General features: G+C 36.5%; 3 protein-coding genes across 3 annotated transcripts in view; 2 read left to right on the top strand and 1 right to left on the bottom strand.

Moving 5' to 3' along the window:
* LOC116163184 (RNA-binding protein Musashi homolog 2-like) overlaps positions 1–11,911 on the bottom strand; it is a 32,512-nt gene extending 20,601 nt beyond the window's left edge. Inside the window, exon 1 of the mRNA XM_031477033.1 lies at positions 11,735–11,911. Within this exon, the coding sequence (XP_031332893.1) occupies positions 11,735–11,796 (62 nt within the window). The 5' untranslated portion in view covers positions 11,797–11,911. The remainder of the gene's footprint in view (positions 1–11,734) is intronic.
* Positions 1–19,541, top strand: part of LOC116163185 — a 49,219-nt gene extending 29,678 nt beyond the window's left edge. The window contains exon 5 of the mRNA XM_031477034.1: positions 19,386–19,541. Coding sequence (XP_031332894.1) covers positions 19,386–19,508 — 123 coding nt within the window. The 3' untranslated portion in view covers positions 19,509–19,541. The remainder of the gene's footprint in view (positions 1–19,385) is intronic.
* A 2,734-nt stretch (positions 19,542–22,275) lies between these two features.
* Positions 22,276–25,936, top strand: LOC116164167. The gene is made up of 3 exons (XM_031478308.1): positions 22,276–22,828; positions 23,165–24,002; positions 25,805–25,936. Exons 1-2 carry the CDS (start codon positions 22,489–22,491, stop codon positions 23,998–24,000), a joined length of 1,176 nt encoding a protein of 391 aa, XP_031334168.1. The 5' UTR covers positions 22,276–22,488; the 3' UTR covers positions 24,001–24,002; positions 25,805–25,936.
* The last annotated feature ends 1,411 nt before the right edge of the window (positions 25,937–27,347 follow it).

Below are 27,347 nucleotides of genomic sequence, written 5' to 3'. Positions count from 1 at the left end.
ACGTAAAAGAAATAGATAATTATTGATTTCTTTAACATGCTTTTTATTTGGATTTTCAACTGTGGCCCGTGGCGCATATGAAAAATTTTATTTTGGCCCCTTGGAAACGTATGTACAAGAAGTAAATTCTGTACAATTTTTTGACGGTATTAAATGTTATATCAAACATAAACAACAATGGTTCTATTTTCTGACAAGGACCGTCAGTTAGCAAAAAGTAGAATAAAAACTTGTTATTTATTATTATCATTGACTATCATTGGTCAATGTTATTATCGAATTAGACTGACATTAATTTTAATTTAATAATGTTGAAAATGTATTTATCCATATACATCACAGGGTCTCATCTAAGACCCCTCGGACCATAATTTCTTTATCATACAAAATACAGAAAAAAATCTTGGAGCAAAATTGTGCACAATTACTGTCGCCGTGTTTCTAAAATATTTCTGATCATCACTGGCGTGGTGCATTTCAGTGGCGTATCAAACTTACTTTTTTTTTAAGTTTTTCTTCAAATTGGCGTTTTTCTCGAAAGATTTCTTTCGGTATCTTTTATGTTATGGTATAAAGGAATTATGATCCGAGTCTTAGACACTACAACCTGATGTACAGATTATACCTCATTACAAATAATAATTTATTGATCATCCTCGGACTCATCAAATTCGTTTATTTCGTTTTGTACCCGAGCCGAGATCGGCGAAGGCCTTTTGAAAAGCTGCGCTTTGGTGAATCAATTGCCAGCAACGCAGAGCGCGTGCGTGCGACATTTGTATTTCTTTTTTTGCTGACTGGCGAGCGTTGTTCCGTAAAATCGATAACTGGCCATTTTGTTTATGTTTGATATAAAATTTAATACCTTTAAAATATTTGGAAGTGCAGTAAACGAATATTGCATTGTATTTTTTTCTTGCACATACGTTGCGGCGGACTGACCTGCTCCGTCCCACATTTGGGTGCCTATTATGTTCTCAATTTAAAATGGAATTAAGTCGCAAAAGTCTAGCGCGTTGTTGCTGGAAAAAAAAGGATTTTCAATTATTATTTTTAGTTAGTTACGCATTGCTTTTCCTCGGCTTTTTCATTTAGGATATTAATTTCGATATAAATAATTCTCTGTACTTGTGCGTGATGATTAATTAAAGTTCACTAAACTAAAGAGTAAAGACATGTGAAGTTAACTAATAGTGCCAGTGGGCAACCTCAAAATACACAACACAATCGTGACTGACTATCACAATTTTCATACTATTTATATACAATTTTCAACATTGGTTACGACAGCTTCAGTGTCGTACCTGAGACGCCTGTTCCCAGTTTCACTTTTCTCACCTCAGCATGTTTGTGTACACAATCACTGTAATGAACTGTACAAAATTAGCCTTAGTAAATTCAGAGGCTTTTTTTGGCACTGTCTCTCGGACTATAATATTTTCTTTGATCTATCAATCCAAATTAGACCGTATTAATAACTGATCACAATCGTTTTTGGGAATTTTTTTATCAGATGCTTCTCTTACATAGGGGAGTGCGCCTACTGAAAATTTTTGTCTGTTTCTAGAAGGCATTTTTTGCCATGCTCTAAGGAATAACTTAAAAAATGTTCAATAATAAAAAATTCAGAGATTTCGCAATTCTTGCAACCATTGGCGACACTAGGAAATGATAACACCATATATGCAAAACACAAATAACCCTTATTCACATGGAATCCACACACTTTCTGAACAAAACCCTTGCGCACAGTCTTAGAGTAAACGTTATTTACTCTATGGCACAGTTAAGCAGGACGCGCATTGAATCGACTCGACGCCACCGATCGAGTTGCTATGCAAACATTTAAATAGGCATCCGCCGATTTTTATTTTGCATAGCAAATCGATCGGTGGCGTCGAGTCGTGCCGTGTCGATCCGAGTCGATTCAATGCGCGTCCTGCTTTACTTTAAGTAAGTACCGTATCGACAGTATCCGCGACTTTTCCTGAATCTACGGATTGCAGTTGAGTACGGGACAATAATCACTTGATGCGACACCGTTGTCTTCTTTTCTGCTTGACGAAACCGGTAACTTCATACCCATACAAAACATAAGCATTTCCAATGATAAAACTGTCAAGTACCCCTGTGGGTTGTGGTATTCAGGTTTTACTAATACGTAATATGTAGAATATAGACTGTGTCCAAGATAAGGATGTATGTCGTGGGGATCTCCGAAACCATAGAAGATACGACGATGGTGAAGTTAGAGAAACGTTGCGTAATTAAACAGTTATTATCATGCTTTAAAGAAAACCAAAAAATTCCGGTTAGTTCCGAAGATATGCCAGGAAAACCAAAATTTGCTGATTTGGTTTCGATTTTTAGCATTGGAAATGCTTATGCTTTGTTATGGGTATGAAGTTACCAGTTTTCGTTGAAGAAAAAAGACACCAAGTGATGACCGCAATCTGTAGATTCAGGACTAGTTTTGAAAATGTCTTTTTTTCATGAATTCGCTTGATTAATGAGGGCAATTCATGAAAAAAAGTATCACTTTCAAAACATACTTGTACAGGGTGAGTCAACGATTGCGCGGAGTAACTTAATGCCTTGAAGATAAGATAGAGTGCTTTTGTATTATTTTATGGTTGAATATTCTCCACATTTTAAAAATATTTGGAATTATACAGGATGCGCCCACAAAGTAGGGCGACAAAATGGTACATTTTTTTAAAATAGAACCCCCTGTATTTGAATGCATTTCTAAATTCTACGTGTAATTGTACGTCTTTTTTATTATATGGTTAATATCCGAAAAAACTGGTAGTTTTAAAGATAATTCGATTTGTAAGAAAAATTTGGCATTTGCAATCGTCAGTATATTGTCAAAATTATTATCATCACGTCATTATTACTTAGATTTTGATTCAGGTCAGGTTTTATATCTTTTATCCTGGTGAAATAAATACATCTACTATGAAACATGAAAAAAATAGCTTACAGGGTGTTTTTTTGGTAGGTCCAAAGTTGCAAAACTTCATATTAAAAAATCTCACTTTTTTAAATGGAACACCCTGTATATTTTTCTGTCATCTTTTAACTCCTCCAAAAACCTTCAACTTTTGATAATAATGTCCTATACCTATCTCGGATATTTTTCAAAGTATCTTGATTTTTCTGGTTTTTATATTCTAATCTTAAATAAGTTATATGTAATTTACATAACGGGGTGGCCATGCAAAAAAAGGCAATTTTTATCTATCTCGTCCAACACGAAAATCGTATCGATTTTTCAAACAAATCAAAACTTGGAATCAAAATTTAAGTAATAATTTTGACAATATACTGACGCTTGCAAATGCCAAATTTTTCTTACAAATCGAATTATCTTTAAAACTACCAGTTTTTCGGATATTAAGCATATAATAAAAAAGACGTACAATTACACGTACAATTCAAAAATGCATTCAAATACAGGGGGTTCTATTTAAAAAAATGTACCATTTTGGCGCCCTACTTTGTCGGCGCACCCTGTACAATTCCAAATATTTTTAAAATGTGGAGAATATTCAACCATACCTAATACAAAAGCACTCCATCGAAAAATCTTATCTTCAAGGCATTAAGTTACTCCGCGCAATCGTTGACTCACTGTACAAATAACTATTACAATGGTCCAAAGTAGGTGGTGAATAGGTTGGGCTGCCTTTACAGATATCTTTCCAAATTAGTTACGGCCTATCAACTACAGTAACAGTACAAGTTAGGAACTTGTAAGTAAGAGCTGACACATCTACTTTTCCAATGGCATCGAATGGGGTAATGAGATTACCAAAACGACCTCAGTTACGTAATGTGCTGTCTATCGACCACAGTACTCTCTACTTCAATTTCATATAGTAGGGGAGCTAGTTCGAAATTCACTGAACGAGAGTGATCAAAATTTTAATCAGTAATAGTGTGCAATTGTTTTGTTAAACATTATTCAGAAAGTTTATGTTTGCGACACGATTGAGTTTGCGAGCGAGTGGAACAGATGATCTCGAGTGAATAAGGGTTATTTGTGTTTTACATATGGCGTTAAACTTAAACGGTTAATGTCTCCGATGGTTGCATGGATTGCGAAATCTGTGAACTTTTTTGCAGACTAATGATAGGCACCCTTAATGACTTTACGGTGTTTCTGTAGAGAGTACCGCAGAGCCTTAAGTAACATGGCCTGGAGCGGCAGACGGTCGATTTTAGCGTACTTGGATAGGTTAAAGTGGAACTCCATCGGTTAAAATTATGGCCATTCCCGTTTAGAGGATATCGAACTAGCTCTTCTATTAATATTACTAACTAAAAATTATTTTCATATCGGCAGTCTCTCCGATAATTTCCCAAATCATGATATGGCACGTCCAAGTTTTGTTAATAATCCTCTCTCGGCCAGTTGCACAAAAAAAATAATCCAGGATTATTGTTTAATCCGGTATTAAGACGTTGATTGGCTTTATATTGCAGTAGGCAGCCAATCAAATGTCAAAATTCTTGTTTAAACTCAGATTTGACAAATAATCTACGAGTAGGATTTTGATTATAATTCGCTTTCCTGCAACCGGCCGTTAGTCTCCCTGTCTGATAATTTGATCAGTTGTGTGGTTCCAAATTTCTGACTGAATTTCTGTAAGTTGCCTAAAGCACTTTTTGCGGAAACATAGGAGTCTCTTTTTAGCACATTTACCTTTACGCTATTGTCCGCATTTTGTGCGTCCGTCTAGTCCTCCAGTTTAAGATTTTTCGTTGTAGTTTCCTTCTTATTCGGTGTAGCACAGCTCCAAGACCAGAACGACAAAAGATTGTTTGGATTAGTCACTTTGTTTCCGAGCTATTACTGATTCTGTCCGGGGAAAATGCGCTTTCGTCGGCCGCGAGTAAACACGTCTATATTACATTGACTCTTATAGTCTTGTAACTTGTAAGTACCTACAGTTATATAATTTCATAAAATAAGTCAAACGGAAATAGAAATATGTACATTCATTAATCAAAACATGTAGTTATATTGGAACCAAGAATATTTCCGTAACTTACTTGCTCAGCCAATTTTCACCCTTCAGCCCTCGGGATGATAGGAAAAGAAATACCTCTTGGCATGAAATCTTATCTAACTCATTCACTTGTAACTTTCAAAACATGGATTGCATTAGATATCACTTTGATCTTTTTAGTTTTGTGCGTGAAACAAGTTCTCTTTGTATATTTTTCCTTGTTCTAAATTTATTTATTCATCCTTCATTTATAATTCAATCTGTATTGATTTTCACATTGCGTAAGAGGCGCTTAGCATGACATGTTTATGAAATTCAATAACGATAATTTTCTGAAATAATGTAAAAGTATCGACAAACCCATCAGTGATTAAAATTTTTGACAAACTAAAGTTCGTTGATGATGATATACCGATCACATTGATGAATATTTTATTCAAATAGCTTCACAGAGATTACACTTACAGCTTTGACAGGCGAAGCATCGTGTCTTTTATTTCTATCAAATCAATTGTGATAACATTGTAATTATTTAATATTTTATCTAAATTAAACAACGACGAATGTTAATGGTAGTGTCGCATATTTCTATTCCTACTACTTTTTTTCCTATAAGAGTAATAATCGTAATATTTGGAATTGATCACATAACAACAGTTTCGAGATAAAATGAAAGGGCGCCCCTAGCAGAAACTCTGCTTCAATACCAAGTAACAGTGGAAACTGGAAATGCACATGTACTCATTAAGCATGTTAAAAGATTAGGTGGTAGAGGAGAACCAACACAAGTCTTTTTTTCAAATAAATAAGGACGTGCCACCAGTCTTTGTAACTCTGGTTGCTGAGAAAAAAATTAAAGAAGAAATGCAAATTTCACCACTTTTTTCAGAGTGGTTCCTAAACGCACGTTGGACCCTTGACTTGTTACTGGACAAGCTATACTCATATGGCATTAGAGGCGTGACGCTAAATTTATTGAGATCCTTTATTAGTGATAGGTCACAATATGTTGCAGTTGAGCAAATTTCTTCCTCGGGACAAATTATTGAAGTTGCATCCGAATTAAAACCAATCAAGTATGGTGTACCCCAAGGATCTATCCTTGGTCCTATATTATTTATAATCTTTATTAATGACCTATTTAACTGCTTCGATCCATCTTCATGTGATATCACCACATATGCAGATGACACTAGTGTGAGTGTGGCTTGTGTTGAAGAAGAGTTAGAAATTAATTTAAAACGTGCGTTATCAACTCTTATTAATTGGTTTAATGCAAATAAACTTTTGCTCAATTTGGAAAAAACAAAAATTCTTCTTTATAAGAAAAATATGGGTTTGGATATCGCTCCACTGCGATACCAGTCAGTTCAATTAGAAAGGTGTCAATCCTGTACCTTCTTAGGAGTTATTATAGACACAGAACTTAGTTGGAAAGATCACATTGACCATCTGAGAGCAAAATTACATTCATCGATTTTCGCATTGTCCCGTTGTAAAAATTTATGTGACCATAAAACCCTTTTGCAAATCTACTATTCAATATTTGAAAGTAAGGTGCGGTACGGTATCTCATTATGGTGAAATGCTACTAGTTATAGAATTGCTAGCATATTTAAGGTTCAAAAAAGAGCAATCAGGGTAATGTTTTCGCTACAGAAACGGGAATCCTGCAAACCGTATTTTAAAAACTCTCAGATTGCAACCGTCTATTCATTATATGTGCTTGAATGTTTATGTTTCGTGTTCAAAAACAAAAAATTATTTTCATTAAATTGTGATAACCACTCATATAATACGAGAACGAAAAATAACTTTTCTATAATGAGATCAAAAAGTAAGGTGCATAACTCGTCCTACCTACAGATGGGGGTGAGATTTTATAATGTCCTTCCGGCACATGTCAAATGTATTACAATGTTGGCTCCTTTTAAAAACCAAATTAGAAAAATTCTTCAATCAATGGTGCTATACACACTGGATGATTTCTTTACGAATATCAAAAATGCTAGTCATATTTTAAAAAAAAAAAAATATATAAATAAATTTTAATATATATACCTATTTACATTTCTTTTTTATAGATATATTTATATTATTTATTGTACTTTATTGTGTTTTTTATTTATGTTGTTATTGTGTGACAGTTACACCACATTCGTGGTTGAAATAAATGCTCTCTCTCTCTCTCTCTCCCTCGACTTATGTATCCGTTATGTATGTGTTACGTATTATGTATCATGTTTAATTATGTACATACATACGAGTAGTAACTCGTAAGTAATTAGTTTCCACCCTAGGACAATTTCTATATGTGCGAAATTTGTCCTCTTAAATGACCACCAAAAAGCAGTCGCGCATGCGAAAAATGAATGTAGACCAAAGGCAGTTATTGCTATTGAGTAAAGTAATAGTACATTATATATCAAGGTAGAGAAGTCCACTATTATTGCCTGAGCACCAAGATTACATCTCGAGGCGCTTGCGCCGAGGGGTGTAAGGTGCGAAGTAATAGACTTCTCTACCGTGGTATATATACTATTTTTTTCACTACTAGCACTTGAAATCCTCTAAATTAACATATTATATTGATAAGAGAGTTAACGGTTGGACAGAATTGTTTGTTTCTTAATTTAACATGTCAATCAAGTACGTGAAGTACAAGTCAAACAGGCCGTATTTTGTTCTGTCATTGAGATTTTTCAAAGAGTAATTTCGTTCGAATTTTTTCAAAATGTGATAATTTTAGGTATGTAATTTCTCTGGAAAATGCGAATGGTGGCAATTATTCGTTTTAGAGAACTTGTCTAAACGTTCATTGAGCGAAATTTCGGGTTGTGTTTTCTAAAAGTGACAGCGTGACATTTCTCATTATTGACTACTAGTTAATAATAAAAAATTATTAACCACTTTGAACAAATGCCGAGAAAGCCTACTTTACAAGTGGAAAAAAGGTTAATAATCATGTCATCAGACGCTAGTAGTGAAAAAAATTATTTTCTTACGGAGCATAGAAAAGTTATTATTTTTCCCCGAGAAAGCATATTTGAAAATACATCTTCCCCTTTGCTACACCCCTACAGTGGCTAAAGTGTCACAATTACAAGCAATATAATCGAACGTAGTACGATAATGTGTCGTAGGCGACACTCTGGATTCGTTACGTTATCCTTTCCACTCAAAGTCCACCATCAGGTCAAAATCTGGAGTTTTAGTGTTATTATGTGGGGCATATCTCTTGTTAATTTGGGAATATTAATCCGATGATAAAATGAATTGCAAAACCGTGAGCCTGAGCCTGAAGATTCCGAGATTTTCCACATGAACATCAATTACAATTTAATTAGATATTCTAAAACGTTGCTCGATTTAACTGACGAACAAATTAAGTCATTCACAATTATAAAACGCTTCATCTGCAAAGTACACAATGTAAATAATGTCTTTATCTGTATATATGATAAAAAAATTGTAGTTGTGAAACCTTATATTATATAGATCTGTCTCTATTCATGTAATATCTCCAAATTCATAAATACCTACTAAATGCATGTGCACACATTAAATTTTTCTTTGAAAGATCAAAATAGTATAGTATAGTATAGAGTGGGTTCATTGTTTCATTCTTCATTGAAATCAGGTGAACAAACAAAGCTTTTTTTTTAAAAAAATCGAAGTAGCATGCTATACTTATTTATTACTGTTAACTTTCTTGGTATACGATTAATGGGGAAGAGGCTCTTTACACAATCATTTATGGCCGTTTGCATCGACAAATTTAAGCGGAGCTTAGCTTAAGCGTAGCCTAAAATCCATAGCAACGATTATTGCGACAATGGCCGCGTGGCATACATGCAAAATGTATGGTATATAATGCAAGAAGAATCAAGCCCTTAGAGAATCTCCGAAATATTTCATTTTCCTCCAACATTTTCCAGGTATTCACAATTAAGTTTTTACATCGCATCTGTTCTTGATATATAAGAAATTATATCCGATTAGGGGTCGAGGAAGAGAACTATGGTTGGTAGAAATTAAATCGTTTAGTTGAGACCTTTCTTTAGAGTACCATGAAGGAGAAAACCAGTTTCCCCCAAACCCCCCTCTCATGATAAGGAATCAGAAAGAAGGGCGGTAGTTGGTAGAAGAAAACAGTTCCTTTTGTTGAAACCATTAATTAGAAATTAGAATCAGTGTCAATCATGAAAGATCAAATTAATTTCAACCCCCCATCATTTGAAAGGGCAGTGCCAAAAATTTGGTTAAGGTGCGTATACATCTGCCGAACCGAGCATGAAATGTAACGTGTAATGTAATGCTCGTTTGATTTAAACAGTACGAGCGCGAACATATTCGTAGGTCGCTCCATTCATGCTTGACCATTGCAGGCGAATTGTTTTTCAGTGGTTGTGCAGAAATTGTTTATTTATTGTGCCATGTCTTCCAATGAAGAAGCGATAGCATTGTTGTTAGCAAGCGGATCCATAGTTATTATTATTATTATGGAAGAGATGCGTAAAAGAAAAACAAGACGAGACAGACGATGGTGGAAAACCGAATTATTCAAAAAACGAACAGGATCTGAATTACTGCTTGATATGAAGATTCAGCACATTAGCGGACAATACAAAAACTTCACTAGGATGACACCAAGTGATTTTGAAAACCTTCATCTGACCACTGCGCCATTTTAAACAAGCCTAAATGCTCGCGAGCACGTCAAGAACAGGAAGGTTAAACTAAAAACACGTCCCAATCGAGCACGCGAATCCCTTTGTGCTCGTCACAAAAACCGACTTTTGACGGAGCGAGCGAGCACACTGCGAACCTGTTCGCTTCGTGCTCGCGGCGCCGTCCCAATTGTCCGAATTTGTTACATTACACGTTACATTACATGCTCGGTTCGGCAGATGTATACGCACCTTTTTAATGCTAACTTTTTTATTTATGAAGATATTTAAAGAAACTTTGTATGTAAACACTACGAATATAAGTAAAATTAACGACTTTTTCAAAATGTTGTTTTGCACATGCGCAATACCAACTGTCTTATTTATGAAAGCACGAAAATGAAATTTGATGCATCAGCATAGCCACTTGGAATAAAAACAAATTTAACACCAGTTGCAACATTTGGTTTTGCGCATGCGCAATGCCAACTTCCTTATTTACAGAAGCATTTAAATGAAATTTAATACATAGTCACTTGCAATACAAGCAAACCTAACACCAGTTTGGTTTTGCGCATGCGCAATGGCAACTTTTTTATTTATGAAATCAGTTGAATGAAATATCATATGTAGACACTTTGAATATAGACAATGCGCAATGCTATGTACGAAAGCATTAAAAAAAGTTTCATAATATGTAAACACTTCTAATAAAAGTAAAACTAATGCCCATTTCATTTGTTTGTATTTATATACGCTCCACTATTTTTCATTAAACTGTATAGACTTCGACGATAGGCGGCTCATTTGAAAGAGAATGGGGTAAGGATCTCGTGCCTACCGGTATTTTTTTCCGGTCCTAGTATTAATATTATTAGGAGGAAAATACGCTCTCGCCATTTATGTTTGCATAATGACTTTTTAACTTGCCGTTAATAATTTGGCATTCGTCCGACACACAATCCTAGTACACGCTTCTTTACCTAATATGCAAATATTAAACAACCGAGAATAACGGGTTTTTTTGGGCTACTATTGTATTGACTCGCATCATGGTGTCTGTTTAAGATAAAAAAAAACATGGCTGACTGCGAATTCTGTTCATCTCCTATCACAACATGTGTTTCCATAAACAAATACGTATTTTTATACCATCACATTTTTTTTAATTTGCCCAACTTCGTACCACCAATAATAAAAAAAAGTCGAGTACATATTTGAAACTGATCAAAACATTTTACGAAAAGATGTGAAATTGTACGTATACGTATTCATAAAACTTTTGTTTCCAGCAACAGCGTGTTCGATTTTTTTTAAATAAAAATTAATTGAAAAAATTCTAAACTGTAAGCGCAGTAAATTTAAACTCATCAATTGCACAAAAATCATATTTTAGATTCGACATCAAATAATCCCAAACTAGAATTTTTTGATCTGTGCTACTTTGATTCTAGGTATCCATATCAATCCAAAGATAAAATATGGGGAATAGTATAATTTTGTTATATACGTATATACGTATATACAGTTACTGGTGGCTCACTAACAATTAATAGGAATTAATAATGAAAATGAAGATCAAATGGCTAGTGGATTAAGTAATACATAATAGAAAAGGTGTATACGAGGTGACTGAAAATCAATGTGGTGTCCATGTGAAAATGAAATCTGGTTGCGGAAAGCTTTTCCATTTTTCGTGGAAGTTGTGCGCTAATTATTGCCTCGTTTACTGTCATTTCGTATACTCCGTTGATAGTTAGAATTAAAAATACACAATCATTGGCAGATACATACATGCAAATGCGGTGTTAAGCGCTGATGTAATTGTGCTTAAATAAAATGGCATCGGCACTAAAAGTAAGAAAAGTGACTGGCTAGTTTGATCACCATTTGTTAGTAGAATACATATCTAAACACAGTGTAAAAGACAAAAAATGACACAATTCCAATATGGTAACCACAAAAGTAACGACAGGCATATGATATAGAATCCAAATATCCGAACCGCTACGCTACTGGCTGCTACGAATGACCGCCGGTTGTTACCTTAAAAAATGGCTCGTTCCTTGTGTACCTCGAGAAGACGGAATTGATGGCGTATCGTCCATCGAAGTCCTTGCAGATACATGGCTTTGTCAAACCAGACTCCCCTGCGACACTTTAAGTAAAATAATAATCATTGTCATTTTCAAATCAATGCAAGATCTACATTAAGGCGTATTAGTTTTGCTACACAGAAAAATTGGCAGCAGTTTATTTCTACATGTGTAATTGGCAACGATGCGACACTAGTTAGGTTCTACAGAATCTCTGGATTCTTAAAGTTAACTATGTTATAAAGTTATCTAATTATTCACATAATCTAAGAAGTATATATGCATGTAAATATTTTGGAAGCTATACATAAACAAAACATAGCTACGTAATTCTAACAGTAGTGAATATTGTTACACCAAAGGTCGTTAGGCAGAAACAAAAACTAAAATTTACACGTTTCTTGCTAAATTAGTAATGTACAATGTTGTTTGTTAAAGAAACTGTTCACCGCGAAGGTACGTCATTTATATTTGTTATACGTAAAACAGTGACGTTACAAATTTGTCTGGCTAGGCGATGCGCGAAGTAGCAATAATTATCGAAATCAGCGTTGCCAAGGTATTGCCATCTAGAATATTTAGATGTCGGGTTGTTTTAAATTATAGTTAAAAAAAATCACCCCTTCCCCTCCCGCGATAGCAAACAATAGTACTCTTTCTTTTTCTCACATGACATTACTTCTTTTTATTTTGCTGAACAGTTTTCATTAATTTCTAATTTTGTTTTGGTTAGAGTAGGTCAACATGAATTACTTTTTCACCTGTGTAAATTGAATAGTATCCTTGTAACTGCATAACATTTGAAGTAAAGTTTGAAATATTTATATCTCTATATATAAAAATGTACCCCTATTTCTTCTGGTCACGAAATAACTTTACAACGACTTTACCGATTTCATTCAACTTTTTTAAAATTTTCGAATACTTCATAGAAGGTTCTTAAGGAAATTGCGCAGAAAATTGAAAAACGGCAGAAAAATTAACGACTTAAACTTCGCGCGTGTGATAATTCGCGCCTTTGACAGTTGGCGCGCAGTAAATGTTAACGGCTGTATCGGTCGGCATCTATCTACGCATGAAAAAATAATTAATTCATTTCTTATTACAAGTCCATTCGATTGAAACGTTTATCCAGTTTTCAGTTGCTTCAGTGTCTTAGTAATGGCACCCGCCATGCGGTACTGAAATTAATAACAATGATCGAAGTCATAATTTCAAAAGGGAAGGGCAAACGCGAAGATTTTTTGATTCCTCGCATCCGTATGATTCCGAACGAGTGAACGACATGCCATTCGACTTTAAACATTTACAATTTCCAGTTCGGCTTACATTTGGAAATATCGAAAATTAAATAGCAAGGGCAGTGGACGTGTTTGTGAAATCAATCTGGAAAATCCATGTTTTGCACATGGCCAATTGTCTGTCGCCTGTTCCATATTGGAAAACCTTCAACTTTATTCAAACACCAGAAAACAAAACTAACAATGTTGTTTATCAGAAAGCATTATGTTTTTGAAATAACTTCTTTATTATTATCTCCAGTTCGAATTGAATATTCATAGCTGAGACAGGACAACGTCTGTCGAGTCAACTATATAGTTATACTATATCGGCAAAAATAATTGCAATAGGCATGTCAATGAAAAATCTGCTATAGTGGTTTGATAGTGTAGCCTTTAGAGCATATATCCGATACAATGATTTAAAACCCTATGCCTTAGGTACAATTTCGCAAGTCCATCCTTTATTTTTAAAGGTAAAAATGTACCAGCCAATTCAGAATACACAACTTCTAAGCATATACAAACATTATGAGTTGGTCTATACGAGAAATAGATATTAACAATCTAGAAAGGGGACAACTTAACTTGGCCCCGTTTACCGCCTGAGAATATTCTCCAGAATGTTTGCAAGGGCACGTTGTAGGCAGGTTCGGTTAGGTTCCTTTTGTGGCACGGAATATTTCTAGGAATATTTTGACCACCATTTCATTGGGAAAATGTACCATTCCATTTTTTGGTATACTTACGCCTATGACCATTTATTTAAAATAAAGCGGAACTAGTTCGGGTTCGGTTAGTTAAAGTGGATTTTCTAAAAACGCTTGAAACGCTTCATTAAATCATTACTAATTAATCTCTTCATCGTTCCAGTCACAAACACTATCTTACTCTTTGGAAAGGCGGTTCCATGTGTTTAAGGCGACATTTTTAGATTTTCTTGGCGAAAGAGAGCACAGCACGCAAGCGCGTATTTCGCATCAGGTTCGAGTGCTACGTTTGTCCCATTAGAATCACCTATGGTTAATTTGAGGAAGATACCTCCACAAACTACTCGATAACATTTCATAAAAACACATCAACAAATGAGATAGTTAAGGGCCAGTTTCATAATCACGTAAAAGTCCCCTCCAACTAAAGGCGATTTTAATGAATTAATGTTGCTGTTGAAGACGAGCTATTCTATGATATTCGTTACAAGCTACCGTCTCAATATCATTAATGTTTACAATTTTTAACTTAATATTATTTTCCACTCGAAATGGAGAGATTCGTCCACAACGGTCCTCTTAATTTGGACATAAAAGTTAACTTTAATTAAGGAAAATTTTGCGTGATTATGAAACTGGTCTTCAATATGTGCAATGTGCGTATTTAAATTAATTTTTCAAATGTATTATACTTTAATTTCTGAACATGTTGATATAAATTACGACTCTTTATTAATAATTATTAATAATTTTTATTTAAGATTTCATCATTTTTCTACATTTCACTACTACATTATATGATATCTTAGTTATTATTACTTATTTTGTTAAGCTGTCTACACAATGTTTTGTTTTATAAATGTAATTAGTTACAACTTGTGTTATTAACATGTTTACTGTACCTTGTCTGTTGGGTAATAATAAATAAATAAATGGTCACGGCCGTTAATAAGCACACCAGGTACGATCATGAAATTAATAAAAATGGCTAGAGGGCACCTAAATTAACTGTTTTCAACAACAAAATTTGCGGGAGAAGCCTTAAATTTTGCACAATCCACTTTTAGTCGAAATGTGAGGTTACATTATTTCAAATTTCATGATTACTTCTAAGTTGGTAAGATTGTGCATAACATTCCAACTTCAACTTCTTAATAGGTTATGCTATTTTTCCACGATTGAATAAACGTTAAAAAAATGATGTGATGTACAATTATACATAATTCATGTGTACATTATTTACCGATGGGCAGCAATTTTCGGGTTTGAAATACTTACAAAATATACGTACTTCTGAAGATTTTCTACTACAACCTGATCGCACTTAATTTTTTTAAGCCTGTAAAGAGTCCCACGATACGATTGATCTGTTGAATCCGTCGTTTCGTATCGATCAAAACGGTAAATAGAAGTTGAAGAAGTTAATCGGCGGTCGCTAACAAAGACGCGGCCTATGGAAGATGCGAAAGATGTTCCTTTCCCTTTCGAATGATAATGCGGTCGATGCTAGTCACCGGCTGATACGGAGAAGGCGTTTGAAGTTAATCGGCGGTCGCTAACAAAGACGCGGTCTATGGAAGATGCGAAAGATAAGGCGGTCGAGGCTAGTCACCGGCTGATAAGGAAGAGGTGTTCAAAGTTAATCGGCGGTTGATACGACAGAATTGGTGTATGGAACATGTACGAGGTGACCGAGTTTCCCCTCTCGGTGATCGATACGGAAAAGTCCATCTTTGTCTGATGCAAAATGTAACCTTCTCTACACATTCCCCTAAGGCGTCCAAGTTTAAACTGCATCCGCTTCCAAAAGTAGTTTTATTAAGGTGTATCGACATGTGACAAGGAAGTGTCGCCTATTTAGTGTATAAGTCGAATTAACCCTAAAATTGTATTGTACATTAAATCTATTATACTACTTTTATTGTATTCCTGTTGGTGTACACTTTAAACCCAGCATATTTCAATTCAGTAGACGAAGAAGTTCATATAACTTCCAAGTTTTACAAAAATTAGCTGTCACTTCAAATTTTTCAATTTTACCAACTTAAGAATGACGTTATATGAGTAACATTGTGGAAAATTTAGGGCATTTCTCGCAATTTTTTATTGGAAACGCTTAATTAAGATGCTCTTTAGTCCTTTTTTTGTTGCATGATCGTACCGGAGGGTTAACCTTCTTAATACCAAGTGGAGCGAACTTGCCTATTTACGTGGATATTTTTGTTTTTAGTGTACTTCCTCATAGCACATTGTTTTTTTTACAAGCTTAAGAAGTAACTAAACCAAATATGTCTACATTATTTTTTGAAACAATAACATAATAACATGGGAAGCAACAATCTGCAAAAAAAACGTTTGCCCATGTTCGGTTTTGGAATATTCATTTAGACTTAGCAGTTATGAATTACTTTTGTTTACAATGTTTTCACTAAGCGCAATTTTACGGTTACTTTCCAAATTAATGAAATGCACAAAGCGTAAATGTACCTACTTTTTTGATCCCAGATCTCATGTGATGGGGTTTCGATAATTGGTATCAACTTAAAGAGACACTCATTAAAAAAATTGAAATATCACAACTAATTATCGTTAACAAGTGGCCACTTGTTAATATCGTTAACAAGTGGCCACTTGTTAATATGACGCCACTTATTATTATTACTTTGAAATTGCTTCGCTCAGTTGGGAATCAACATTGGGAGCCCGATGCTGTATAGTGTAAATAGGATAGCGACACTGTAATGAAAGTGAAATAAAAAATTAGCAAACTGGGAAATGTTCCTTTACAAATCGATCTCATACCTCATGTCGTTCCTGAATTCCCTACAGTACCATCCGTTTCGCGAACAGCAACGAAAAAAGCTTTTGACTGCTGAATTTTTTTACTATGCGTAGTTAACAAATTCTGTCCGTTGTATTCCCATTCCCAGATTCTCAAGACTAAACGACATACACAATAAAAGAAACATTCACGGATTCGAAGCACATTTGCAGCTTAGGGAGTCCCAATCAATCGATTTATTAGTTCTTATTCGCCTTATAAAGCTAAAGTACTTGCGCTTATTGCGTTAAAATAAAAAAATACCACTCCAATGTGCAGTTCTCCTCTAAATTAAGTTAGAATGTTTACTACTACTACCACTAGAATCTAAAATATCTACAATCATCTATTCAACACCCTTTTTTAGTGTAGTAACACAACGAAGATAACGTAACCTTATGCGCTCGATTTTCCGTCGTCTGTCTGTCTGTTCCATCCAGATATCGGCTCCTGCGCCACCTCGAGACTTTGGGTTTTCGCTCATTGAAGGATATGGTCTACATTTGCCCGTTACTCATCATTTACAGTTGTGTTACGCGGCAAAACCCACGAGTGGGCTTTGGAACATTTTTCCCTATGGAGTAAAAATATCTAGAATTTCTAGAACTTTTTCTAGAAGTTAGAATTTTGCCTAGCCCAAGATATCCATATTAAATACGTTTGATGAAGCTTTTCATTATTTATATTATTAGATTCGAGATTAGATTTAATAAAAAACGAGTTACCTTACGGTGTTTGGTAATATATAAAATTTATTTATAAACCATATTAAAATTTTCATCCTCAACAACAGTATTGCACGGGGCAAATTTTACTTTTGTTTCAAGCCATTCATCTCATCCACCTCCTCCATTCAATAAATGGCACAATGAATCGTAATATTTGAAAGACCATCTAACAATTCTTCGCGAGACCAAAAGATAACGAATGGTATCTAAAATACTGCTAATTTAAAAACTAAGCAATAATTCCATGTGCTATTGAGCCACAATTCATAGAAAGTAAATCTGAAGCTAGGTGTTAGTACCTAGGTACAAAGGTTTTTCTTACGTGTAATGTGGGTTTAGGTCAGATCGCCTGTTGTCGCAGGCAAACACATGACAGCTTTTAAACTTGTTGCATACTTTTCAAATTGGAGTTGGAGTTGACATGTAACCATACGCTTATCAACGGTCCTACGTTCATGCTAAAAGTGAAACCAAGGCCAACACCTACCCAAACAATTGTTTAACGCTCGTTACGTTACTATGCCCCTACCATTGTTTATTATTAGCCTGGTTAACTAATCGCACGGATTAAAATCAAGTAACGATTAGTGTTTGTCTGTACGTCATTCGTCTAGCCAAGTTTTGTAGAGTCCTAAATTTTATTATTTGATAAATGATAGTATAAAAAAATTACAATGATAAAAAATAAATAAAACTAATAAAAAAAAAATAATAAAAACACACACATTTCCTACAAGTTTAGCAATTTAATTAAGTGGCGTTGTTTATTGTGTAAGTGTTTGTTTGACTTTACGTTTGGGTTGAATACGAGTGGGTTGTGATAACGTGGTGTCGAGCGTGGTGTGCTTCTGAGAAGAAAGAGTTTTGTGTTTTTTAGCTGTGCGAGAATGTAGTTGTAGATGTAGTGTATATTGCGTTACTTGTATTTATTGTGTAAGTTGTATTCGAGGTTGTATTTGTGTGGTTGCTTGGATTAATGGTGGAGATATTACAGTATAACTCTCGCCAGGAAAGATTGCCGGTCACAGCACACCTTGTGTCAATTTACAATCAATGTTTTTTTTAAGATGCGAGCGACTTCCGGAATAGGATCGTGCCAAAGTTCAACAAAAAGACTTTTCCTTCACATTGGCACGATCCTATCCCGGAAGTCGCTCACATCTTTAGAAAAACACAGATTGTAGACCGGGATCAGGTCTTCTGTGACCGGCAATCTTTCCTGGCGAGAGGTATATGTTGTGTGGCATGTTGTGAGTCAGAAGTATTGTTTAGGTTTTTCCGTTTGGGTTGAATACGAGTGGGTTGTGATAATGTGGTTTGTTTCAGAGTGGAAGGCTTGTGCTAATACTTACAACTTTAGTGGGTGAACCTCTGAGTGTAGTATATGTTGTATCACTTGGTGTACTTGTTTGTTCGGATTATTACTATTATTATTGCATAATGATTGACCGGCTTTGTAGCTCAGTGGTAGAGCGCTGGGCTACAAAACCGGAGGTTAGGTGTTCGAGCCTGGACTGAGGTAGGAATTTTTCATCTGTGGCAGAGATGGGAATTTCCTTAGTAATCTTTCGAGCATTCTTCCGGCTACACCGAATAAGGTTTTCCAAATTCGTAAGGTAAATACCGGAGTAGCATAGAACAACTTAAGACCTTCTGCAGGGGCACCTCTAAAAAGCATTATGCGGGTCACTCTGTAATTGGGCGTAAGCGTGTTGAGGGCCTAGAACAAGAGGGACAACAAATAAATAAATACTAATGTATATTAGCCTTCGCTGCATCTTGTTAAGTTTGTTACTGGCAATGCGACAATTTTCATTACTCATCAGTCATCATTTAGTAAAAACGTCACTAGCAGAAATGGATCATAAGCGTTATGATTATTAATTTTACTCGATCGGAACTTGTTTATCTAGCTTTAGCCCTTTAGGGTTCTGTAGCATATACACCGTCGTCATTGTACGTGTTTGCTTCATAGCGCCCTAGGCACCTTAATTAATACATTACTGTCTTTCGGTGCGGTTAATAGTTTTCTAGACATAATAATACACATGTTCCATTTTAGTTGATCAAAATCAACGAGCGTTACACACCAAACCCAGCCTTGGCAGATCTGTACGAAGAAATGGCGAGAAGAGAGAAGGAACTAATCAAATCCCTACAACAAGGGCCACAAAGGATGAAATAAATTATACACATTTGTATATTTTTGATAAATTATACGTAGTTTCGAATAAATTAATCAAAGTTAAATCTAAACAAACGGCTTGTATTTATTATTTAAAGCGTGACTAGCAGAAAAAGTAGGTAGCGTATAAAAGTAATCGCAATGCTCAGATTACTTTTTAATTTTGCGACAAATTACTTTTTCCCCTGAAATGTACGAGAAACAAATTATTGAGTAAATTAAGTTTTAATCTGTGCTCAATTCTGTGTACTCCGATGAGCTGTTTTTATTTGTTTCGCTTTGCGTCCAAGGTTCCTGAAGTGAAAGCAAAGTCGTAACAAAACTGCATGCTTCATATGCTAGTGCGAAGTAGCCATGAGCAAGATATACTTTTAATAGTTTTAATCAGTCTTGCAAACGGATGGGCAGAAGTAACACTGATCTCAACAGATAACAGTACTCCGATGACACAATGAACAGCAAACTCTCCAAACTATGCCACTGAAATTCACCAAACTAATCAATTATTGACAGACGTCAAACTAGTCACATGGGAACGGATAATGCGATAATTGGTTCGAAAATGAATAAGTGAAAAAACCACAGTGCATTTGTCGCTGGAAAAGTTGCAGGTAACTTTTGCCGCTGTCAAAGTGACAATTGCACTGCGGCTTATGCGATTTTTTATACACGAGTTGAATTGTCAAATAAATTATGAGCTTTATATGACTTTGGTGCCAAAATCTCATTTTTTACATAGTGATGAAATTATCGAACTTTTTTTAACGAAAAATCGTATGGAAAGTGGTACTTTTTCTATGTCTATGAACAATAGCATCCCTTTTTGAGTGACAGTAAATCGCGAATGTCAATAAAATTATTCAATTGTGGGTTATTATGGATCACTACGCAAAAAAATTTCGTGTACGAAACGAGTTGAAAGTGTTTTTTTTTCATGAATTTGCTTGATTAACTCGGGCTTCGTCGAATCAATCTGGTAATAGAGAATTTTCGACCAACAACGGTTGGTGAAAAGTAGTAAAGATTGATTTTTCCATTATTAGTTGATTGATGGATGATTATTAAGCGGCAGAGCAAAGCATGCAAGCTTTATAGGGGAGTCGATGATGTCAGTCCGTGAACACGATAACTGTCAAACGCTTGGACCGATTTCGTTCAAACTTTGCACAGTTGACCTATAGGCCACTTGTAATAAGCCTATTGAAAATGGGTTAAATCCAATGACCCCGTAGGGTCACACCGAGGTGCTCTGCCGCTTTTTTAGATGCTCTTTAGGGGTTTATTTATATTATCAGAAGTTCACTAGGCTCAGGATCGTTTGTTGGTTGCAATAAACCTTTGTTTCTATTAGCTATTTCTTAATGATTTTTGATAATGGAGTAATAATAATAATATAATAATATTTTTATTCGTCATGCTATACCATCTGGTTTACGACACGTAAAGTTCTACACATAAACATAATATCTATAAAGAATACAATATAAAATTACATTGGTCCAATCAATCTATAATATGTGACTAACTAAACTTAATACATCTAACATTTAGGAACGGACATCTTAGTATTTAAATATTCGTACACGGAGTACAATCAATGTTTAAGAATGTACATCTTAAAACTATTTTTAAAATTATGGTAGGTAAGCGCTTTTATAGATTCCGGAAGAATATTGTACAGCTCTACTTGTAGACGGTTTTTTTTATGTCTCTAATCTGTAGTACCTATAGTGTCCTAATATTTTTTGCTCCACGGGTATTGTAAGAGTGTTGAAAGTCGTTTGTCAAAAAATTAGCTTTATTTTTAAAAATTTCCAATCCTGCCACGAGAATGAATATGAATGGAAATGGCATAATGCACAATTGCTTAAAGTAGGGCTGACAGTGCGCACGATAGTGAGCACCTACCAGCACGCGAATTACTTTTTTTTTAGAATAAAAGCTGGATATTACCCCACAAGGTAACACCATATTATAGATAGGAGTGAAATAGTGCAAAGTAGCAGGATTTTAAAGTATCTACACTCATTGATCGTTTATTAAGATGCCTTAATACAAATAGTGACATTGACAATTTCTGTACACTATGGTCGACATGACTGCTCCAACTCAACCTATCGTCTACGTAAACTCTCGCGTAAACTTTAGCACATTTGCCACTGACGTGTTTTGTCTTTAATTAATTTTAAATTATTGTGAGCGAACCTAGTAGATGCTCATTGTATTTAGACTTTTTGTGGTGAGAGTTGAAGCATCTTTGTCCGATAGGATTAACGAAGCCTCATCCGCATAAGGCCTATGCCTATGCCATAGGCGATGCACTTTCATTTATACCCTTGAGCATCTCATCAGAACCCGTGTGGCACAGTGCCAGTTGAGGTCTAGGACAACTCGCCGTCGCCGACTGGCCGTTGGCGATTCGCCGTCGCCGACCCGCCGTCGAACAAACTCGCCGTCGGACAAACTCGCCGTCGGTCAAGTCGCCGTCAGCAGAATAAATAATAAAAAATACTACTAAATGTTTGTAAGTGCAAAACACTCTAAAATTACAAAAATATTTTTGGTTATACATTATACATTTCATAATTATGGGCTATCCCCTAAGATATTCCGAAATATCACTATCAATCATCCGTGTATTTTACGACGGGTACAGGTAAAGGATTAGTCTGTCAGCATTAGAAGAAAGAAAGGATAACATACTTTGATGTCCAAGCACGAAAACCGAAGTGCAATTATATTTCTCCCTCGTCTCGAAAATAACTGACATGTAGTAACTTCGCTTGGCGTCAAGTATCACACATTTAAAAGCTAAGCAAGCAAAAAGGAAAAAAAAAATAAATGGGTCCCCCGCCCGTAACCATCCATCAGCCGCTTGCCCGCTGACTTCATTCTTTGTTTGTGTGTCAGTACGTTCGCACGTCTGGAAAATTTTTTTTCCGTTCGTTCCTTTTTTTGTTCTTTGCGCAGTGTTTTGGTTATGCCGGGGTTTCGTCGTATTAGGGCACGGAGTCCTAAGGGGAAGAGTGGCAGGATCCTGAAGGTGTTGGAGGATTTGGAGAGGCGAGTTAAAGGAATTGAAGGTCGGGGGCGGCGACGTAGAAGTCGACGTTTACTTTCGTCTTCGTCATCGTCCAGAAGCTCGTCTCCTGCGGCTGCCAGTCCGTCGCCTATTCGTCACCGACGGTCTCGCTCCCTTTCTCGTTCTCGCTCTCGTTCACGCTCACGCTGCGGATTTCCCATCCGCATTAGTGAGGTCCGTCGCAGTCGAGACTCTCCGATTTCGAGCGACGCAGTAGCAGAGGACGTTTCAATGGCAGGTAAGGGGCTTTGCTTTATTACCTTTATTTATCCGAGTCATTGAGCACTCGAAGAATCTCTACTTTTGTTACAGTAGGATTAAGAACATACAGGGTATGTTCATTAAGAGTCGTTGAGCACTCTTCTTCATAGTAATGAATCTATGAAACATGATTTACTGAGCTAATGAACGCTCAAAATTTTTTTGGACGCTAGGCTTATTTTTAAGCTCAAGCAGTGAGTTTTTGAACTCTCGTTAACATAGTAAGGTTTCTATGTGCGAAAACATTTGACAACATTTTTTGTTTTTGCCAGCTTTGTGTGCCTCTGAGTTTTAACACAAGGCGTTGTTTTAGATAACATTATTTTCGAAGGGGAGGCCGCCCAAGGTTCAGCGGCGGCCCTAAGTGAAGATGTGTTGGACATCTTAGGACCTAATGAGGCACCCACCATTGTGCATGGGCCAAAAATTAATGGTAATTTGGTGCCACGGTGGGAAAGCATTTTGCAATCAGGGCTGTCAGATGAAGACAGGAACAAGTCTCTGTCAAAACTCCCTCCACCTGAAAATTTCCAGAAATTACTTGCACCACAATTAAATGCAATGTTGGAAAAAGCCATTTCTCTGTCGCAAATTGCAAGAGACCTTAAATTGCAGAAACTACAACAATTGGTGGTAGGCAGCATCTCCGCCGTGGGCCAGGTCCTCAGTTCAATTCTAGCAGAGCCAGGGGGGGGAGACAGGCATCATATTGAACTGTTATATGGGGCAGGGAGTTTGTTGGCGGATTTGTGGCATTTTCAAACAGTCACACGCAGGGACTTAATCTCTATCAACCTGAGTAAGGAATTTCAAGAAGCCAATAAGCGGATTTCCCTGGATAACTTTCTATTTGGAGAAGATCTACAGGAAAGGTTAAAAGTTTTCAAAAATTTGGAAGACTGTGGAAAAACCCTCAAAGCAAGACCCCCCAAAACCGCTTCAACACCATCAAGGTCAAGATCCAACACTAGTGCTTTGAGTTCAAGGTCTTTAAACTACAGAGCCCCGACTCGGGTCCTGCGGGGAGCTCACCGAGGAAGGGGCAATTTCCGTCAACAAGCTCCTTACCCACTCAGACAACAAGCTCCACAGCAGTTCAGACAACCTCCGAGGGACCCGAAGAAGCACCGTTTTCGAGGCCACTTTTAAAGGTTAGGGTGCTAGCGGGCAGACCCAAGTTTTTCTTTAGAAAGTGGGATTTGTTTTGTAATGACAGGGTAATTTTAAGTTGGGTAAAAGGCCTTAAAATTCCATTTTGGAAATTACCATCGCAGCGAATATCCAATAGGCCCGGTTGGTCTGGCTACCCAGGGGCGGCGGTACAACGCTCTGTTGACAAACTCCTGTCTGTGGGGGCCATAAACAAGGTCAAACCATGCAAAAATCAGTTTCTGTCTAAATTTTTTCTCAGGCCCAAAAAGGATGGATCTTACAGATTCATCCTAAATCTCAAAAAATTAAATAAATTTGTGGCTTGCGAGCATTTTAAGATGGAGGATCATCGCACTGTTGCCAGGCTTCTTTTTACTAATTGCTTTATGGCCAAGATTGACTTAAAAGATGCCTATTTTTTATTACCCATTCATAAAAACCACAGGAAATATCTTAGGTTTCAGGTTGAAGGTAACATATATGAATACAATTGTTTGCCATTTGGACTAAATGTAGCTCCTCGAATATTCACCAAACTAATGAAACCAGTGTTTGCACACCTTAGAAAAAAGGGACTTATTTCAGTAGTTTATTTAGACGATATTTTATTATTTGGAAACACTCGTCAGAGTTGTGTTCACAATGTTAAAGAGACTCTGAAACTTATCACGTCTTTGGGGTTTATACCGAATCTGGAGAAAAGTCAACTAGTCCCGTCACAAGAGATTGAGTACTTGGGGTTTGTATACAATTCAATAGATATGTCCATCAGTTTACCATCTACAAAAATCTCCAAAACATTAAAATTGCTTAACAGATTTTCGCTATTACAACGCTGTTCAATCAGGGACTTTGCTACAGTTTTAGGAACTTTGACTTCCGTGTGCCCTGCCGTTAAATACGGTTGGCTTTACACGAAACTGCTTGAAAGAGAAAAGTATTTGGCGCTGGGTACATCAGGCAACTATAATAAAGAAATGGACATATCCTCTCAAGTTTTAAAGGAATTACAGTGGTGGTTAAGCAACTTACCATGCGCGATAAACCCGATTCGATTAGATGTTTTCAGTATTGAGATTTTTTCAGACGCCTCTTTGACTGGATGGGGCATTAGTTGTTCTTCGGAGAAATCGCGGGGATTTTGGTCAGATTCAGAAAGGCATCACCACATAAATTATCTCGAACTTCTTGCGGTGTCTTATGGTCTGAAATGCTTTGCTGCAAACCTAAGTAACTGCAACATCCTTTGTCGAGTCGATAACTCAACGGCCTTGGCCTATATAAACAAAATGGGTAGTATTAAATTCCCGAAGCTTAATGAACTTGCCCGGATCATCTGGCAATGGTGCGAAACGCGAAACTTGTTTATATATGCTTCATACATTAAATCTTCGGACAATATCATTGCGGATGCAGAATCTCGCTGTCTGAAGATTGAATCGGAGTGGTCCTTAAATGTATCAGCATTCAATAAGATTTTGGACGGTTTTGGTCAACCAGAGATAGATCTGTTTGCTACCAAAAATAATGCCAAATGCACAAAGTTTGTCTCATGGTTGAGAGATCCGGAGAGTATTGCTATTGACGCGTTTACTATAGATTGGAAGAATTTTTTCTTCTATGCGTTTCCTCCGTTTGCACTAATACTAAGAGTGCTGCGGAAAATTATAACAGACAAGGCCAGGGGCATACTGATAGTACCTCTCTGGAGCTCCCAACCGTGGTACCCTCTCTTTACTTCTCTGTTAGAAGGCCCCCCAATTATTTTTAAACCTAATAGGGATTTATTGTTGTTTAACAGGATACCACATCCCCTATGGAGAAAAACTACCCTGGTGGCCGGGATTGTATCATCAAAGCCTTGAAAGCCATGGGGATTCCTTCTGAATCCCTAGAGATCTGTTTAGCCTCAATAACTCCCAATACTATTAAGCAATATAATGGGGGCTTGCGTATGTGGTGGCAATACTGCAATAATGAACACTTAAACCCCCTTGTTATCTCGGTACCGGCGGTTTTGAAGTTTTTTACTGAGCAATTTAACCGGGGCACATCTTTGAGTACGCTGAATTCTTACCGGGCTGCGCTTTCACAGCTGTTTGGTCCAAACCTGAGCGAAGATCTAAGGGTAAAGCGATTTTTTAAGGGGTTAAGCGCTCTAAGGCCTCCTTTGCCAAAATATGGCAGTACGTGGGACCCCGCGACGGTTTTAAATCATTTCGGCTCGCTGAATAGCACCCATCTTTCCTTAGAGACTCTAACGCTCAAGACCGCGATGTTACTAGCGCTAGCCACAGGACAACGCGTTCAGACCTTGGCGAGCATCGAAATTAATAACATTCGGCGGCTATCTGATAAGATAGAAATTCCCATTTCGAAGCGCATTAAGACTTCTAGAGTTAAAAGAATTCAGCCAACTCTCATATTGCCTTTTTTCGATGATAATATTTCCATTTGCCCCGCAAGGACTTTGCTCTTGTACTTGAAAGAAACACACTCCTTTCGAGGTAGCGTTTCTAGTTTTTTTTATAACTTATAAAAAACCCTACCGAGCTGCAACCAGCCAGACCATAAGTAGATGGCTTAAAACAGGGTTAAGGCAAAGCGGCGTAGATACGAGCCATTTTGGGGCTCACAGCACTCGACATGCCTCCACCTCACTGGCATCGAAGAAGGGTATCTCTTTTGATACAATACGGTTAGCAGCGGGTTGGACCGAAAAATCCAAGGCATTCGCGCTTTTCTACAACAGGCCGATAGTAACAGATGGTACGCATTTTGCGAGGGCGGTTCTTACTCCCTAATGTCTTTAGTTCTTTAGTAGTTACAGTTTAAATTTTACATAGTTACACAGTTTTACATAGTAGTTACAGTTTAAATGCAATTTAAGTGAGATTAATGTTTTGGTTTCATGTTTTTTACACTATGTATTAGTATTGGTATATTATACGGTATTACACGTTATCCTGAAACTTTTGTTGCAACTTACTTTAAACGGCTACATGTCAGTTATTTTCGAGACGAGGGAGAAATATAATTCATGGATTAAACGAACTTACCTTAATGATGTTTAATCCTAATTATATGATCCCTCGTCGAAGAAAATAACTCCCACCCCCATCCCTCCCTGACCGTTGCAACAGGGGCTTTAAACTAGAATGAAGTCAGCGGGCAAGCGGCTGATGGATGGTTACGGGCGGGGGACCCATTTATTTTTTTCCTTTTTGCTTGCTTAGCTTTTATATGTGTGATACTTGACGCCAAGCGAAGTTACTACATGTCAGTTATTTTCTTCGACGAGGGATCATATAATTAGGATTAAACATCATTAAGGTAAGTTCGTT

Source organism: Photinus pyralis, unplaced genomic scaffold (genome assembly GCF_008802855.1).
Source record: "Photinus pyralis isolate 1611_PpyrPB1 unplaced genomic scaffold, Ppyr1.3 Ppyr1.4_LG2, whole genome shotgun sequence".
NCBI classification, from domain to species: Eukaryota; Metazoa; Arthropoda; class Insecta; order Coleoptera; family Lampyridae; genus Photinus; species Photinus pyralis.
The sequence above is the reverse complement of the archived record's forward strand: the minus strand, read 5'-3'. Positions and strand labels throughout refer to the sequence as shown.